The sequence below is a fragment of the Scyliorhinus torazame genome, chromosome 4 (assembly GCF_047496885.1).
Source record: "Scyliorhinus torazame isolate Kashiwa2021f chromosome 4, sScyTor2.1, whole genome shotgun sequence".
NCBI lineage: Eukaryota > Metazoa > Chordata > Chondrichthyes > Carcharhiniformes > Scyliorhinidae > Scyliorhinus > Scyliorhinus torazame.
Window position 1 is genome coordinate 202,858,035 of NC_092710.1, and position 19,678 is coordinate 202,877,712.

The 19,678-nt window shown below is 44.1% G+C and overlaps 1 protein-coding gene across 2 annotated transcripts in view; it reads right to left on the bottom strand.

Moving 5' to 3' along the window:
• The window catches only part of cd2ap (CD2-associated protein), a 318,661-nt gene that overhangs the window by 9,561 nt on the left and 289,422 nt on the right, over positions 1-19,678 (bottom strand). For both annotated transcript variants that reach the window (XM_072499137.1, XM_072499136.1), the window contains exons 14-17: positions 18,892-19,016; positions 16,250-16,365; positions 3,290-3,394; positions 2,136-2,287 (exon numbers count right to left, since the gene is read on the bottom strand). In XM_072499137.1, the coding sequence (XP_072355238.1) occupies positions 2,136-2,287; positions 3,290-3,394; positions 16,250-16,365; positions 18,892-19,016 (498 nt within the window). The remainder of the gene's footprint in view (positions 1-2,135; positions 2,288-3,289; positions 3,395-16,249; positions 16,366-18,891; positions 19,017-19,678) is intronic.

Sequence of the window (19,678 nt, forward strand, 5' to 3'; positions counted from 1 at the left end):
AGCTGTGCTAACCACTGTGCCGTCTTGTGTAGAGCTTTAAAAGGGCGTAGGCAGGTTGGTGATATGGGTGGGAAAGAGGCAAGTGAAAGTCAATGTAGGGAAGGGTGAATTGATTAATTTTGGTAAGAAGAACGCAGAAAAACAATATAAAACAAAGGGGGCGCAGAACTAGAGAGACCTAAAAGTACATGTCCATAAGTCATTGAAGGTGCAGGACTAGTTTAGAGCATGGGTAACAAAGTATGGATCACCTTGGGCTGTATCATCAGGGATACAGAGTACAAAAGCAAGGAAGTGATGTTAAACCCACATAAAATAGGTCAGCCTCAACTGGAGTGCCACGTCCTGTTTTGGCCGTCACAATTTAGGAAGGGTGTGATGGCATTAGGGAGACTCTAGAAAAGATTCATGAGAATAATTCCAGGGATGAAGAACTTCAGTTATGCAGCCAAATTGGAAAAGCTGGGACTCTGTTCCTTGGAGATGAGAAGGTTTAAAGGAGATTTGATCGAGTTATAAGGGGCCTGGACAGAGTAGGTAGGGAGGAATCCTTCCCATTGGTGGAAGGATCCAAAGCCAGGGGATGCAGAGTTAAGGTAGCCGGCAAAGGAAGCAATGGTGATATGAGGAATCTTTTTTCACACAGTGAGTGGTTGGGCATCTAGAACGCACCATCTGACCATGTGGTGAAGGCAGGTCCAAGTAAGGCACTCAAGAGGGAATTTGATTATTATATGAAAAGGAAGAATGTACAGGGCTATGGGGAGAAGGTGGTTAAGTAGTTCTCGGTGAATTATTCCTTCAGAGTGTCAGCACAGAGGTGATAGGCAAAATAGCGTTCTTGTACTGTAACCATTCTGTTTCTATGATAAGACCACTAAGAAATCGTCCTGGGTTAACTCTTTACCCTATGTGCCTAGACCCTATGATTCCTGTAAATGAACAGGAATATGGGGCAAAATACAAATGAAAAAAATAAACCAACAGATAAACAATTTGTAGAGAATGTAGAAAAGACCCATGAGAATGGAAAAGTACATCAATAAATAAATAAAAATGGTACAACAGTGAATTAAATCCAATAAAAAAGCAAGGTTGGAATAAACTGCCAAAGGTGAAAAAATGTCAAAAACAATAAACACAAAGGAAAAAAGTACTTGGATAGAACTGATGTCAAAATTTGCTTAAATGCATTGCAAGCTAGTGAAGGGAATTACAGGGGAAATGTGTAACTGCAGCAAATTTGCAAGGGACTGGTTTAGCACAGGGCTAAATCCCTGGCTTTGAAAGCAGACCAAGCAGGCCAGCAGCACGGTCCAATTCCCGTACCAGCCTCCCCAAACAGGTGCCGGAATGTGGCGACTTGGGGCTTTTCACAGTAACTTCATTTGATGCCTACTTGTGACAATAAGTGATTTCCATTTCATTTCATTTCGCAAAACATTTTTTTTTATTTTTTATTTTAAAGTGTCATTCCCCCGGCCCTCGGGAGGTCACATTCGGGGGGTTGGACCAGCCGGGATTGGAAACAGGTGCAGAGGAGATGTTGTAGCCTTCGCCTCTTTGATCACCCGAATGCAGATCCTGATGGGATGGAGAGCAACCTCTCCACCTTGTGCCCTGGCGTGGCGTGGGGACCTGTTGGAATTCTCGACTCTTGAGAAGGTTAAGTTTGAACTGAGGGGAAGGATGGAGGGGTTCTACAATTCATGGGCATTATTCATTTATGCACTTTCAAGAACTGGATAACATCGAACATTAGTTGGGGGCGGGTTGGTTGGGAGGGTTGGAGGGAGGGGGACTGTGTGCGTTAATGTTGACTATGGGTGATTCCTGATAACTTTTTGCCATTTGTTTATGTTAACATGCGGGCTAATGTTTGGGGTTTGGTGGGAGGATGGGATCATTGTTATTGATATGGAGATTGACATTAGATTCGTTACTGATTATTGTTTATTGTTGGTGGGTGCAAATTTGGGAGAAAATGTGATAAAGGAGAATAAAAATACTTTAAAAAAAATATTTTTAAAAAGTGTCATTCCTTCATTTGTCAGCCTGAAGTCGGCAACAATTGCTTGCAATTCAATGGTTGTGCTTTTTAAAAACACTTGTAATAAATATAAAACCTATATTACTTGTGCTGAATCTTCAGTCTCTCAACAAAAGTCATCAGGTCAGTCATTTGTGCCTTGAGATCTTCTATTGTAGCTCTGTTCCTATTATCGATTTCAGTTGTTTCTTTTATCTCGGCAAAATTGATTATCCCAGTATTCTGCTTGAATGATGGCTAAAGCAGTGGGAAAAAAAGTAATGGTATCACTTATCCATCCTAAACATATCCAAATACTTTATATTAATTCCACTGGCCATAAGGATCACTTATTTTTTTCAAATCACGAACGGCATGAACCTTCCTTCTTTTTGTCAACTGAAGACTCTATAAATCACTTTGTATAATTTTTCAGCAATTCTGGGTCATGAGATCCCAAATAAATCGGAAAGTGATGCATAAATATGAAACACAACTGTAGAGCTAAGTTGAGCATTTATAATGCCCATAAATCTTGGTACCTGGAGGAACCATCAATTGGATTTTGCTGCTACTAATGTGACCTGAATGACAGTCTTTCAGGTGACCGATCAAATATCATGGCCATTAGGTGACAGAGGAACCAAATGCTTTAATTCATTTGAAAATTATAGGAAATAGTTCACCATGTTGTGACTCGGTACATGACCTGATTATTTCATGGTACGGTAAAGATTCTGGTGGAATGTGATTTGAATCTGTACGCTGTTAAATTTCCAAACGCAGCTCAGTGCTATGAGGAAACAAGTGAAAGAAAGGAGATAAATACATAGAGTACTGTCCCTGAAGAACTCTCAAGTGTTTCCAAAGCACAGGTTTAAAATACCCCTTGCAAAGGTTGGACAGTATGATAGCTCACAGGTATCCAAAGGATACTAGAGGATTGAAATGGGGCAGGTGAATAACTTTAAACATAATTTTATAAAATCAAAATAAGTGATCGTCAGAGCTCAATTCTGGCTTGCAGTTAAATTGTGCATACTGAACACATCATTGAAACTTTTATTCCTGCAATCCATTTTTTAGTTTCAAGTCCATTCTGAGTGATTTAGAAATTTGAAGCTATTTTAAATTACAAACTGCTTCCTCCACAGCGAGATCTAAATAAACCAAGATGGTCTTCAGTCAGACCACGATTTACATGGAATCACAAAGCGGTTTGATTAATTACATAGAAGATGTTTATTAGACAAACCATACCTTTTTAACAATGTCAGAAGGCTTTGGTTTGGCAGTCTCTTCTTGTACTTCTTCCTCTTCTTTGATCATTTTCGGACTTTTATCTAAATGACTCTCACCCAGAGACTGAAAAGCAGGGGATTATTTTTGTTTAAAAATCTTATGTAATTTGTTTAGAAGACAGAAGTCAAACACTGCTATGGGTACACTTTACTGCAGTCTGTATTGCTTCTAAATGTTACACACATTTATACTTAAACATGGAATATGAATTTTGTCTTTTCAGTTATGCAGGTTATTTGCACAAAATATATTTTCCTTATACTAAAACACAGACTATTTCCTGTACATCTCCATACAAACTGCTTAACAGTACAATATTAGTGTGCTGTCACACTAGTTTGCAAATCTTAAATTTAATACATGCAGATGGACTGATATGCCTGGAAATGTAGATTGTGATTTAATCAAGCAAACAATGGAAAACCATACTTAAGTCTGATATGAATAGTACAAATGTAAACTACATAAATACTGTTCTACTCATTTGTGCTGAATAATGATATAGATTTTCAAAGGCTCAAGGCTGACGCTCATTGGTATTAATGTGTGAGAGAGGGGGGGTGGGGGGGATTGGACTGGGTTGGGGGTGTCCCATGCCAGGCTGAATCTCAGTGATTAAATAGTGATTACTCTGGAGATAGCCGTTTTTTTTCCATCCAACTCTTTCAGAGTAACTATCAGGGTAAAACTGGCAGAACCATCCGAAATTAGCGATAATCCGCTTTGTCGGATGGTTCCCAGCCCAGCGCAATTGTCCAGAGGAAGTTAGCACTTTTGTAATTGCTGGGTAAACCCTTATGTGGGAACTTCCGAGAGGGTTTCCCAGTGTCGCATTTAGGGGGTACCCGTATGACACAAAATGGCTTTTGAGGGCAAATGCACTAACTGGTTAATTATGACAATAAAGCAGTCTGGTCAGGCAAACCTGAAACTCCATCCTTGGTCTGCAAAATGTGTCCCACAATAATTATTGGAATATGCAAATATGTAGGCATTAGGGGAAAGATGAACTACCATCCCATCAAAGAGAACATGTCAACCATCCACCCAGTCCATTCTACATATATAGAATTTAATCATAGAATTTACAGTGCAGGAGGCCATTCGGCCCATCGAGTCTGCACCGGCCCTTGGAAAGCACACCCTACCCAAGCCCACACCTCCAGCCTATCCCCGTAACCCAGCAAACCCATCCCACCTTTTTTGGACACTAACGGCAATTTAGAATGGCCAATCCACCTAACTTTAGAATGGCCAATCCACATCTTTAGACTGTGGGAGGCATCCGGAGGAAACCCATGCAGATACAGGGAGAACATGCAGACTCCGCACAGACAGTGACCCAACCCAGGATTCGAACCTGGGACCCTGGAGCTGTGAAGCAACTGTGCTAACCACTATGATTCAACTGTGCACAATGCAGTGAACATGATGTCATCTGAAAGAGCACTCAGTTGTCAGAGGAAGCACAGTAGGGCAATAAACAAGGTTTGTCTGCATCATTCCACACGACGATACCAGCAGTTCTGGATAACATAGGAGGAATAGTGGATTGGCCATAATACTTTTGTTCCTAGGATGTGTAAACAATTAAATAGCTTGCTAGGCTATTTCAGAGGACACTCAACCACATATCTGTGGGACTGGAGTTGCATGCACTTCAAAATCATAATAGCATGACCAGACAATGTCAACATATTTCCATGAAAGGGAAATTATATTGGACAACCCTATTACAATTTTGTGACAAAGGAGCTGACAGGATAGATAAAGGGAAATATTAGATGTAGATTTTCCAAAGGATAGTCAATAAGATGCCAAAAAAAACATTAACGCACAACGTCTTAGAGAAATAAATGCAGAAGAATCACATTTGACTCAAAATGCTAATTCTTCTCTCTCCACATATGTTGTCAGGCGTCTGAGCTTTTCCAGCACTTTCTGTTTTTATGGTTTCATGGAGGTGGGGGATTAGCACTGAGTTTGAGGTAGGACAGCAAGTCATGCTCTCCATATACAACCCCAGCACATTCCTGTCACCAAAGTATTCGGGTCCGTACTCCATTGAGGACAAAGTAAGCCCCTCCGTGTATAAAATTAAGTACCCCAACAGAAAGACTGCGTGGTTCCATATTAACCAGCTTAAGGCATATGGCCCACAGTCCAACCACGCACACCACGTCATGCTCGACGTAGACCATGCCCCGCCCACAGCCAACATAATCCTACCCTCCCCCAACACGTCCAGCCTAGCCACGGACACAACCTCAACTCCACCCCCGACCTCTAGACTCCGCCCCGGAACACTCACAGACAGCAGCAGCAGCGACAGCGACTGTGACTCAGGCAATAGCCACAGCACGCCTCCCTACTATCCCCATGCAACAGGTCCCACACCCAGTGAATCTTGACCACGATTCGAGTGATCCATTCCTCATCACTTTCCTCAATAAACCCCACCAAAGACCACCGCCTCACGATTACGACCCCGACTCAGTCCCCACAGAACTAGACACCACCTTTTGGCACCGCGATAACTCATACAGACTCGTCCTGAACGACGAGATGGACCCCAAATCGCACCATGCAGCCCTATCAGCCCTAATACATTCCAGAGTATGGCATCCGGGAGAAGATGACCCCTTTGCGACCCTGTTCGCAACTGATAACTGAAGTATCCAGATGATGTTTTAAAAAGGAACCACTTGGGAGAAAACGGAATCCTTTCTGATGGAACCTGCAGCATGTTGTTTAATGCTGTTTGTAGTGGTATTGTTAAATGTTGTTTGTAAGATCGAAAAAATTTTCACGGCCCCACGCCACCACCCTTCTGACGCTCACTGGCAGTCAGAGAAACTAGTTTGTCCCGGACGCTAGTTCAAAGGAACTAGTCTGTCCACAGAGACTTGTTAATGTCCCAGACGCCAGTTCAGAGGAACTCGTCTGTCGACAGAAAAACAAACCGTTCATAACGGTCCTTCAGGTTTAAAGGTCGAACCTTTATGGCAACCCCCCACGATGACTACATTTTTGCCCGTTCTTGTCGGTTGCTCAGGCAGTGGAGAAACAGCATTGGGTCCCACCCTGCCTGGGAACTCCCCCTCTGGTCAACTATGCTCGGGTAGAGCACACACGGCATTGGTCGCCGTCCTACCCGGGGATTCCATCCAAATCTTACCCGTTGTGGCCCATACGCACCTCATTCCAGCACTTTAGGTTCAGAAAGTTGTGTTGCGTTTCAGGCGACCCTTAGGTTGCCATCCCCATGCTATTTACATCCTCAAACATTTGGATGGTAAATTGCACAGCCTGCGAGACGGCTCGCACTGTTTCAGTATTTTTAAGTGTGTCTTGTCCGGAATATTCGGTTTAAAAAAAAAATGAGGGAGTTACACATGGTGACAAATTGTAAAGGGAGAATTGGCACTGAAGGATTGACATACTAACAGACGAGATATTAAACCAAGATAGTAACAGACACTATGCTTGATCCCACAGAACCTCCAGGAAAAGAGACAAAATGAAGAGAAGAGAAAGAAGAACCATGAGGACATCCTCCGTGTTGCTCATCACCCTAATGAACATTTGGTTGCGCGCGAACGTGAACCCCCTGACCCCAACCCCCCCCCGCCGTTAATGATTCACTTCCCCATAGCACTCAGAGCCCAGTCACAAGCGACACCACACCATATTGGTATTACAGGTTTGTAACCTGTCCTACTTAATAGAATCCCTACTAGTATTGGCGATACTCTGCAGCATCGTGCAGACTATCCACATGAGGAAATGGAGAAGGAGAGCCTACCACGCTCGCACCCCGGTATATAGGATAAGATCCCTTATTTTCGGTTATGACCAGACCCCAGACCCCCGCGATCTATAATAAAGGACATTCGTTTGCGTTCTTTTTGTGAATAAAGAAATGTGTTTCATGAGCGATTGTACAATCCTGAGCTTGACTGCCAAGCCAGGAAAAATGTGAATAATGCTGCTATGATTTTGTGTGTATTGTTTAAGAAGTTAATATGATTGAATGTTTGAGTGAGTGTAGTTTAGTGAGGCCAGTTAGAGGTACTGTTTTTCGTATTTTGTAATGCATGTCCCTGTTTTGACATAGCGCCACTTAGAATGTTAGTTACAATTTTCTTGCATAGTTATGGTCAGTGTAGAGGCCATAGAAGAGTGCTCGCCAGGTCAGGGAATGAAGACAATGCAGTTATGTGATCCTTCACGCTTCGTGTTAGGAACACAAGGAGGGAGTGTAGCCCCGAGTAGACCACTTCCCGACTTAAAATGGAGAACCGCACAGGCTGAAGGGAAATTCAGCCAACACAGGCAAAAACTAGCAGGTGCAAGTTTACTGTGTATTAGACTCTGCAGAAACCCAGACAGCATTGATACAAGCAGCCATCTACATAGTAATGAGCGATCCCCGGGAACAATCAAAACATTTTAAGGTAAACAAAGCCAAGCCAGACTCCTCGACGCCAGCAGGAGCCAACACAAAAGAGGTTAACGGACACTTAAAGACCGCCCAACGTTCAGGGAATCGCTCCAGCATTGGAGAAATCGAACCAAGTGATTGGAACGAAGTCCAATCACTTGGAACCAGGTACGGGGTCCGCCCCGAAGGGCGGGAAGCCCCTGGGGACTATAACGACCTCAAGTTCAAATTGTCCTTCTTGACAGGGTCACTCAGCAACACGAAGCAACCCCAGAGTGAACCGTCCAGCAGCCTCCAAGCAAGTAAGTCTCAAGTCAACGCTCGCTACGAGATAGGCGCTCCTAGCTACCAGTCCATACCAGCTTTTGAATCCCGCAGACTCAGAACCCGAACGAAAGGCCATTTGTTCCCCTAACCTGGTGGGCCAGTCCGAAGCTAAGTATAGGCCTGTTAGTGACAGTAATAGCTTAGAAAATAGAGTTTATGCATGAATAGTGATTTACTGTCTATAATAAATGTGTTTTGATTTGAATCTTACTAATTGATGTGTTGAGTTATTGATCATTACTTGAACTTGAACCTCGTGGTGGTATCCTAAAGATACCTGGCGACTCTAGAGCAAAGGTAATAAAACAGAGCCAATTGAACCAACCAAAAGTTAGCAACAATAAAATCACGTATCGAACAGAAAATCAGGATGGTTCCATGCAAACCAGCGTAAGGTTTATGGAACGCAGTGCAGCCACTCGCACCACCTCTCATTGGAGGTGGCAGATAATGAGGATTGCCCACTGCCATCCCAAACCCCCCCCCCAGCAGCAGCAGCACGTCCACAGACAAGACCTTGAGTCCACCACCAGAATCAAATTTCACCCAGATGCTTGATTCGGCTGCTAGCGACAGCGACAGCACAACTGAAGCCCCTGAGAGACCCTAACAATGGACACACAGACCAGGCCCCAGTCACTACAGCCCCAGAGACACCGACCAGGATATGTTCAGCCCCTTTGAGACGATTTATTTGCCCACACCGGAACCTGACCCGCCACCCGACGATAGCGACAGCCCCCTTGCCCCGACCATCCTACGGAACATGAAACACTGGCACCGTAATAATTCCTGTTGGCTGACAAGGAATAGAACATAGAACATTACAGCGCAGTACAGGCCCTTCGGCCCTCGATGTTGCTCCGACCTGTGAAACCACTCTAAAGCCCATCTACACTATTCCCTTATCGTCCATATGCCTATCCAATGACCATTTGAATGCCCTTAGTGTTGGCGAGTCCACTACTGTTGCAGGCAGGGCATTCCACGCCCTTACTACTCTCTGAGTAAAGAACCTACCTCTGACATCTGTCTTATATCTATCTCCCCTCAATTTAAAGCTATGTCCCCTCATGCTGGACATCACCATCCGAGGAAAAAGGCTCTCACTGTCCACCCTATCCAATCCTCTGATCATCTTGTATGCCTCAATTAAGTCACTTCTTAACCTTCTTCTCTCTAACAAAAACAGCCTCAAGTCCCTCAGCCTTCCCTCATAAGATCTTCCCTCCATACCAGGCAACATTCTGGTAAATCTCCTCTGCACCCTTTCCAATGCTTCCACATCCTTCCTATAATGCGGCGACTGGAATTGCACACAATACTCCAAATGCGGCCGCACCAGAGTTTTGTACAGCTGCAACATGACCTCATGGCTCCGAAACTCAAACCCTCTACCAATAAAAGCTAACACACCGTATGCCTTCTTTACAACCCTCTCAACCTGGGTGGCAACTTTCAGGGATCTATGTACATGGACACCGAGATCTCTCTGCTCATCCACACTGCCAAGAATCTTACCATTAGCCCAGTACTCTGTCTTCCTGTTATTCCTTCCAAAATAAATCACCTCACACTTTTCTGCATTAAACTCCATTTGCCACCTCTCAGCCCAGAGCTGCAGCTTACCTATGTCCCTCTGTAACTTGTAACATCCTTCCGCACTGTCCACAACTCCACCGACTTTAGTGTCATCTGCAAATTTACTCACCCATCCTTCTACGCCCTCCTCCAGGTCATTTATAAAAATGACAAATAGCAGAGGCCCCAAAACAGATCCTTGTGGTACACCACTAGTAACTGGACATTTCCCATCAACCACCACCCTTTGTCTTCTTCCAGCTAGCCAATGTTTGATCCAAACTGCTAAATCACCCTGAATCCCATGCCTCTATATTTTCTGCAGTAGCCTACCGTGGGGAACCTTATCAAATGCTTTACTAAAATCCATATACACCACATCAACTACTTTACCCTCATCCACCTGTTTGGTCACCTTCTCAAAGAACTCAATAAGGTTTGTGAGGCACGACCTACCCTTCACAAAACCGTGTTGACTATCTCTAATCAAATTATTCCTTTCCAGATGATTATACATCCTATCTCTTATAAACCTTTCCATGACTTTGCCCACAACAGAAGTAAGGCTCACTGGTCTCTAGTTACCGGGGTTGTCTCTACTTCCCTTCTTGAACAAGGGGACAACATTTGCTATCCTCCAGTCTTCTGGCACTATTCCTGTCGACAAAGATGACTTAAAGATCAAAGCCAGAGGCTCAGCAATCTCCTCCCTAGCTTCCCAGAGAATCCTAGGATAAATCTCATCCGGCCCAGGGGACTTATCTATTTTCACACTTTCCAGAATTGCTAACACCTCCTCCTTATGAACCTCAATCCCTTCTAGTTTCTAGTCTAGTAGCCTGAATCTCAGAATTCTCCTCGACAACATTGTCTTTTTCCTGTGTGAATACTGACAAAAAATATTCACTTAGCACCTCTCCTATCTCCTCGGACTCCACACACAACTTCCCACTACTGTTCTTGACTGGCCCTACTCTTACACTCGTCATTCGTTTATTCCTGACATATCTATAGAAAGCTTTAGGGTTATCCTTGATCCTACCTGCCAAAGACTTCTCATGTCCCCTCCTGGCTCTTCTTAGCTCTCTCTTTAGGTCCTTCCTAGCTAATTTGTAACTCTCGAGCGCCCTAACTGAACCTTCATGTCTCATCTTTACATAAGCCTCCTTCTTCCTCTTGACAAGTGTTTTGACTGCTTTGGTAAACCACGGTTCCCTTGCTCAACCACTTCCTCCCTGCCTGACAGGTACATACTTATCAAGGACACGCAGTAGCTGTTCCTTGAACAAGCTCCACATTTCCATTGTGCCCATCCCCTGCAGTTTTCAATGATGAAATGGACCCCACATCGGCACACGCCGCATTCGCACGCAAACTCCATGAACGAGTTTGGCACCCGGGAGATGGTGACAACTCCGAATCTGACTCCCACCATGGTAACCCCTTTGAAACCCTGTTCGGAATGGAATCTTGAGGTGTCCAGATGATGAGAGTCAGGAACCGATTGAGATTTACGTTGTCCTATATTCTGATGGAACCTGCCTGTTTTTTTGTTTAGTTTGTTTTTAAATGTTGTACGTTCGCTCTTGTACGATTTTGTGTGTCGTCCTCACGGACACTTTCTTGATACAGCCATAACTACTCTTCTGACGTCACATGGCAGTTAAAGAAACAAGTTTGTTGGTGCCCATATATTTACAAATTCTTACCGCTCTTGGAAGGTCACTCAGGTAGTGGAGTAACGGCACTTATCCCGCCCTGCCTGAGGACCCCCTATACATTTGGTCAGCCAAGCTCGGGTAGCGGAGCAACGGCACTTGTCACCGCCCTACTCGGGGATTCCACCCATTCTTGCCCTGCCGCGGATCATATGAGCTTCCCATTCGGAGAATTATTTTCAAAATTCTTTTGCTGTTCTTTTTCTTCCCTGTGATTTAAAGAATGCACTTTGCCACAACTTTTGCCCTTTCCGGCAACCCTTTGGTTGCTATCCCCCACATACTATTTACATGTCAGAATCACTTGGTTGGAAAAACAAGTTCGCAGAGGACAGAGAAATTGTCAGCCCATCAAACACAGGCTGCGAGAGCGCTTGCACTGTGACAGAATTTTTTTTGGGATGTCTTGTCTCTGCAATATGGTGACGATTCTAATGGGAAATTGACATTAAGGAGAAACAGACAGACAAACGAGATATTAAACACCAAGATTATAACAGACACCATGCTTGTTCCCCTATAAAGATACAAAGATACTCAACGACGAAGGAAAGCCTGAACAAGATGAAGACGACCCTGATGATCAACGTCATGATCGTTGCTGGAACAGTACAGTTGCGCGCGTTACCTACCTCCACCTCCCTCGCCACACAAGCCCTGAACACGACTACCCAACACAACACCCCCAACCCGGACACTAAACCAGACATAGCTCCAGCCACCGATACCCCCACATGGTGTGAGAATCTCGTTAAGTGGTATTCCCTGTCCTACACAGTGGAAGCCTTACTAGTGATAGCCATATTGTGCAGTGTCATCCAGACAATTAGATTGCGGAAATGGAGAAGGAGAGCCTCCCGCCCTCCAGTATACACATTTAGATCCCCTTTCCTCGGACTCCAGCAAACCCTACACGCTTTCTGAACCTTTCTCTTTAATAAATTCCGCGATTGTTGTTTCGTTAATAAAACTTATTTTTCTGTGCATGAATGTTAGTGATAAGAAGAAATGTGATGCTGCTATTGGATTTTTGTATTGTAAGATAAGCTCTTTGATTGTTAAGTAGCAGCATGAGTGTAGTCTAGTTAGAGACAGTTAGAGGTTCCCCTTTTTATTGAATGTTAAATGGCCCCTTAGGAATTTTTAGATATGTGTTGCATTAGGGAAATTTAGGTAAATGTTTTGACCCATAGGACAGAGTAGAGTAGAACCTGTCCTTGGATGAGGGTATCCGACATTTCAGAGAACAAAGAAGACCCAGTACTGTGATCTTTCACGCTTCGCGTTGAGGATCAAGAGGACGGAGTGTAGCCATCTGGGTTGGCCACTTACAACTAGGTACAGAGAAACACGCAAAGCTTAGTGGGTAAAATGGACAAGCCAAGACTCAGGCAGGCTCAGAGCCTGAAATGCATATTTGCAAGCAAGAAGTCCAGACGGTATCGAAACTCCGACCAATTAGCATTTTAATGGGGCCGATTAGCATTTGATGGCCCATCGTCACCAAAACAAAGGACTGGTACTCGAGCAACCGGTACAGTCCCAGACATTTCGGCGCCACTCCCTGTTCAAGGGAAGCGTAAACAACGGGGTCAGTGACCGCTTGGGACACGCCCAGCCATCCAAATCCCCGCCCACTTATTGGTTAGGAATCGAACGGAGTGATCAGGGATCACCCAATTAGTGGGGCCCAAACTGAAAGACCGCCTAAAAGAGCACGAAAACCCCCAAGTACAAGAAGTAGAGTTCACCACATGTTTATCCTCTCTTGGACCTGGTACCCCGGTCACAGCCATCTCGAATTGCAGCAACACCAGAAGCAAGTCCAAGTTCAACGCTCGCTACCAGACGGATGAGCCTAGCTGAGCACCAGTTACTCCTTCGAACCCGATAGATCCAGAATCGAACAGCGGCCACTGTTTCTCTGACCTAAGCCGGATGCCTGAAGTTAAGTACAGGTTGTCTTAGTCAATAGGTGTAGTTAACTAGTAGTGTTTATGTTGCATGACTGATTGTGTGTAAATAAAGTACCCTTGACCTTGAACTAACTGGTGTTTGGCTCTTTGATCGATAGCCGGTTGAACCTTGTGGTGGTATCATTTGATACCTGGCGACTCTAAGCATTAGAATATAGATAACATAGAAAGAAGGGCAAACTCACTGATTGCCATAATTGGAACAGAGCCACAGAAAGGACAGAGTAAAAGAAGAAAGCGCAACACCATGTTCATAGATCGCCCCCCTCGCCTTTCTCAGCTGCTCCACCGCCCTCCCTGTGGTCAGCAAGCTAAACTCCGCCTGTAACCTCCCCCGTTCCCTTAAAAGCCCTGCCTCTGGGGTCTCCCCATACCTCCTATCAATCTGTAGTATCTCCTTTACCAGTCGGTCCGTCTCTGCCATGTCCACCTTCTCCCTATGGGCCCGGATCGAGATCAGCTCCCCCCTGACCACCGCCTTCAGTGCTTCCCACACTACCGCTGCTGAAATTTCCCCCGTGTCATTGACCTGCAGGTAGCTCTGAATACATTTCCTCAGACGCTCACACACCCCTTCATCTGCCAAAAGTCCCACATCCAACCTCCAGTGCAGGCGCTGGTTACTGTCTTTACTAACCTGCAGGTCAACCCTGTGCAGTGCATGATCTGAGATTGTTATCGCCGAGTATCCAGTGTCCACCACCCCAGCCAACAAGACCCTGCTCAAAATAAAGAAATCAATCCGGGAGTACACTTTATGTACGTGTGAGTAGAAGGAGAACTCCTTCACCCTCAGCTGCCCAAACCTCCATGGATCCACCCCCCCTATCAGCTCCATGAACCGTCTTAATTCCTCTGCCATTGCTGGCACCCAGCATATTTGTTTTTAATTCACATTTCTAGCATCTCCAGCATTTTGCTTTTGCTTTACAGAGTGGTAGCATGCAAGTACACCAAGCAAGTAGGAAAGCAAATGACATGCTGGCCTTTAATACAAGGGCAATTGAGAGCATAAGAATAAGAAAGTTCTGTCATGATTATACAGGGCTTTGGTGTTTTTATCTCGACATACTTGGATTGAAGGTCGCGCAGAACAGAATCACCAAATTGTTTCCTGGGATGAGCGGAATGGTCATGTGATGAGAGGCTGAGTAAATTGGGTTTATATTCTCTGGAGTTTAGATTGAAAGGTATTCTCATTGGAATGTAGAAGATTCCGAAGGAATTTGACCAGGTTGTTTCCCCTGGCTGGGGAATCTGGAACACACGATAAGGGGCCGATCTGTTAGGACTGAGATGAGAAGTTTCTTCACTCAATGGACTGTGGAAACTTTGGAATCTCTACACCACAGTGCTGTAGGTGTTGCATTTTTTAGTATACTTCAGGCTGATTTCCGATCTCCTAGGGAATCAGTGGATATGGGGAGGAGGTTTGAGAGGGTTGCATGGTCCACTCCGACTGCTGTTTCTAATGTTAAGGTCAGAGTGGAGAAGGGCATCATGTGTCCTTCCCTCAATAAATTAGTGAACTGGAAAGATTTTTTTAGGACAATCCAGTGGTTTCATGCCATCATTGCTGACACTAATTTTTTGTTTGAGGTTTATTTAGATAATTACATTTAAGTTCCTTAGCAGCCATGGCAGGTTTTGAACTCATGGGGAAATTGTGATTTTGTGACTTGCCAGAGCAGGAATATGATAAGCTCACGTGAAATCCAACAGTCCCCCATGTGCATGTGACATCACTGACAGTTTCCCTGCCTGAAAGTCCACCCGACTGACCCCGTCGACCAGAATTACATTTAAAGTAATGCAGAAACAGGAAGTAGGTGGCTTTGTTATCATAGTCATAGATGTTTACAGCATGGAAACAGGCCCATCGGCCCAGCTGGTCCATGCCGCCCAGTTTCTATCACTAATCTAGTCCTACTTGCCTGCATTTGGCCCATATCCAATCATATTTAAATTGCCGAGCTGCCTGTTAGGAGCAGGTTATCAGTCAGCCCCGCCTCCATTAAAACCAGAAAGGAATAGTCGGCATCGGTATTCACATTTTTAACATTCCAACCTTCCACTCAATCCAGACCCATCTTTTTTGGGTGACAAATCGCACGCCCCCCCCCCCCGCCCCCCAATGTTCCTGCATTTAGTAAAGTAACCATTATACTCCTGTACTCCAGAGGTGAAGCCAAAGACAAATTTCCAATTTTGCATGGACAACAGCACTCTAATTTATTCTACACCACTGCCAGTGTCACTTATTTCAAGGCAACCTCACACAATTTTCCCTCTCACCTGATTTTCCGGTCATTCCCAAACTTCTCTCATACAGATCTTAGTCTTGACTATCACTCGCTTCCCAACTAGTCTCCGACTCATCCTCAGACTGATTCGTGAAACTACACAATTTTCTCCAGAAACAGAGCTTTGTTTTCTCAATTTTTCACCCATCCTTGACCCAGGTTACATTGATGCTGCTGACCTGGAATATATTCCAAAGATGCCTACAGCCCCCTGGTGCCTCTGGTAAATGGGCAGTTTTTGCATGAAAAGGTGATTGTGAGTATTTGACTCTCAGGCATCACAGTTGAACATGATCATGCTGTAGTCCAACAAGAGCCAAAGGTTGGCAACGAATAAAAAACATTACTTTTTCCTCTTCTCTTTCTAGTTGCACTGAGGCCAATTTTATGATCCCACTTACAAACCAGGTGGTACATTTGGATTTCTTAATTTTGTGGTTTACTGTCACAACAAAAAATGTCTTCGCCCACTCGGCTTTCGGGGAGTCGTATTGGTTACTTGCACAAAAAAATAGCGTTCACAAACATTCCACTGTGGTAAGTTTACAAAGAAAAGACAAAAAGCTCACAGGGTGATTGACAATAAAAAGGCTGGGTGGCCTTCTCCCTGGCATCCTTGGTCTGCTAGCTGTAGGGTGGTTGAGTTTCGCACCAGATAATTCTACCGAGTCAAAGCTCATGAGATCTGCAAAATAAATAAATAAATAATTTTGCCAAATTCCAATTACCAAGTACAGCAAATTCTTGTGAACAGAATATGCAACAATGTTTAAATAAATTTAAAGTACCCAATTCCTTTTTTTTTCCAATTAAGGGGCAGTTTAGTGTGGCACGGTAGCATAGTGGTTAGTACTGTTGCTTCACAGCGCCAGGGTCCCAGGTTTGATTCCCGGCTTGGGTCACTGCCTGTGCGGAGTCTGCACGTTCTCCCCGTGTCTGGGTGGGTTTCCTCCGGTTTCCTCCCACAAGTCCCGAAAGACGTGCTTGTTAGGTGAATTGGACATTCTGAATTCTCCCTCGATGTACCTGTACACACGATGGAATGTGGCGACTAGGGGGCATTTACGCCTAGATTCTCATGGGGTCATGGAGACTCAATGGCTTATCCCTAATGGTGCTGGGAACCGAGATCTGGAAATGCCATCCCCCATTTGCCATCCGACAAATCATATTTTCTCAGTAGGGACATGGGGAAAATCTGAATCCAGAAGGACCACTGGAACTCACTGTTGAGATCAAGATAATCCCATTTTCATTGGAGCAAGGACCTTACAGCAAAGTGTATAAATTACAATTTTTTAAGAATCGACATAAATGCTTGTCAAGTGTGAATAAGGTCTGAAGAACTGTGAAGCTATCAAGTAATTGAAATGTTTATAGAGGCCAGCCATCCTCTGCTTTCTGCTTTCTCGCTCAAACAAAAAGTTATGTCGGTTTTGAGGGGGGCACGGTAAGCACTGCTTGCCTCACGGCGCCGAGCACCCGGGTTCCATCCCAGCTCTGGGTCACTGACTGTGGAGTTTGCACATTCTCCTCGTGACCGCGTGGGTCTCACTCAAAACCTAAAGATGTGTAGGGTAGGTGGATTGGCCAAGCTAAATTGCCTCCTAATTGGGACTGGAAAATTTTTTAAAAGGGAAAAAAATGTAATTTAAATGTCTGCCCTTTAAGTTTTCAAATAAGTGCAGCCCACCCATCTGTGTGAGTTGAAACTAATCTATGCCTGCAGTTTCAATCGATGTTTATCAACCTAATTATTGCTGATAAAAAGAGAAATGCTATTGAAGAATTTTGTCTTGCTTTCTCAGGGCAGATGCAAGAATACCAAATTTCAAAGCGTGTGAGAAAAAAGAGAGGATGATTGTTTGGCAAGTAGATTCTAATTGGGGCAGCACGGTAGCACAGTGGGTAGCACTGTTGTTTCACAGCTTTAGGGTCTCAGGTTTGATTCTTGGCTGGGATCACTGTCTGTGTGGAATCTGCACGTTCTCCCCGTGTCTGCGTGGGTTTCCTCCGGGTGCTTCGGTTTCCTCCCACAAGTCCCGAAAGACTGTTCGGTAATTTGGACATTCTGAATTCTCCCTCAGTGTACCCAAACAGGCGCGGGAATGTGGTGACTCGGAGCTTTTCACAGTAATGCCATTGCAGTGTTAATGTAAGCCTACTTGCGACACTAATAAAGATTATTAACCTGCACATCTTTTTGGCTTGTGGGGGTGAGACCCACGCAGACACGGGAAGAATGTGCAACCTCTACATGGACAGTGATCCGTTTCACCACTGCCGAAAGACAATCTACTCCCAACCCTAATTTGAAACAAATTAAGCGAACTGAGGGAAGCCATGCCATAACTCTAGCATGGGGTGTTTTGCTCTGTCTGTCAAGAAATTAGGAGTAGCTGTTCTGCAGCTTATTACGTTCGTTGATGCAAAGCAAAAATCAGGGAAAGAAGCCATGTCACATTTCTGACAATAGGGATATGAAAATATCTTCAGTAGTCCACTCAACAAAGCAACAGAGGCGGAGTGACCGAAATGCGTGCTGGCCATAAATTAGCTACAAATATTCAGACATTTGAGGAATTTAGATAGAATAAAAGATTTTGCACGATTGTCCTAAAGCAGTCTGGTTTAGGGGCTGGTTTAGCACAGGGCTAAATCGCTGGCTTTGAAAGTAGACCAAGGCAGGCCAGCAGCATGGTTCAATTTCCATACCAGCCTCCCCGAACAGGCGCCGGAATGTGGCGACTAGGGGCTTTTCACAGTAACTTCATTTGAAGCCGATTTGTGACAATAAGTGATTTTCATTTCAATTTTACAGGAATGCAAATGCAGGTGAGAAATCAAAGCACAACCTTCAAAACAAAAACATATTGAAAGAAGTAGGGGGTACCTGGATAAAGTACATTATTATTTCAGTATTTAGAAAACTTGGAAATATCTAATCAGTGCCCTAAACTATACAAATTAATCAAGGTCACAGTACACCTAAGAATTTTTGCTGAAATAAACAATTTTACCTGGTGACACAGCAAGGGACCTAACACACTCAAAGTGAACTTCAATCTGAGGAAAACGCATTGTAACTGGTCACAGTGATCGGTTCAGAAATTATCAAAATAAAAATAGAACCTGCATTCAAATCATTCGTTATGAAGAAATCATTTTGCAAATCAAATTAATTATCCTTGAACTTTACTGAATTCTTTACCTATCTCAGGTGCAATTTCTACTGATTTTGGTCGAGTAAGCGATGATGGCATCTCGGATTTTGGTCTGAGTACAGTTGAATCAAAGTCCGACTTTGCTCGATTGTAAGGCAGCTCTCCATTTGTCCTATTAAAACAAGGATGCAGAAATTGTTAAATGGTTTATCAATTCTAGCGTTGAGTGCAATAGAATTGAGTCCAAGATCGATCCCCTGGGGAGCTGTTGTGAAATTTCCCCGGCTGCACAAACAAGATAAACAAGGGACAAAAAAAATGGGAATTTTGATAATCCACTAGGTGATAACAGGCACGGACCCCAGATGTGTGCTTACTGATTTTCATAGAATTTACAGTGCAGAAGGAGGCCATTTGGGTCAGCACCATCTCTTGGAAAGAGCACCCTACCCAAGCCCACACCTCCTCACTATCCCCATAACCTGGAGCTGTGAAGCAATTGTGCTAACACTATGTTACTGTGCTGCAGTGGTAAGGTAACTATTGCAGGTGTACTTTGTTATTAACTGATTACAATAGACAAGCATTTAGAGTTTGTAACTGGTCAACTATCTGCACCTGACATAAATAAAATAATTAGAACTATTAGCTGCAATTGGATATCAATGATCTCAGAACAAATGTGTACTTGTAACTGGAAATGCAAATTAATTATATGATAACCAAAAGTATAATTGCTGTTGCAATGTATTACTGGGAGAGTCAGTGCGCCATCTTGTGGATATGGCTCCCCGGCATGATTTAATAAACTAGTGAAAGAAAATATCCCGTCTG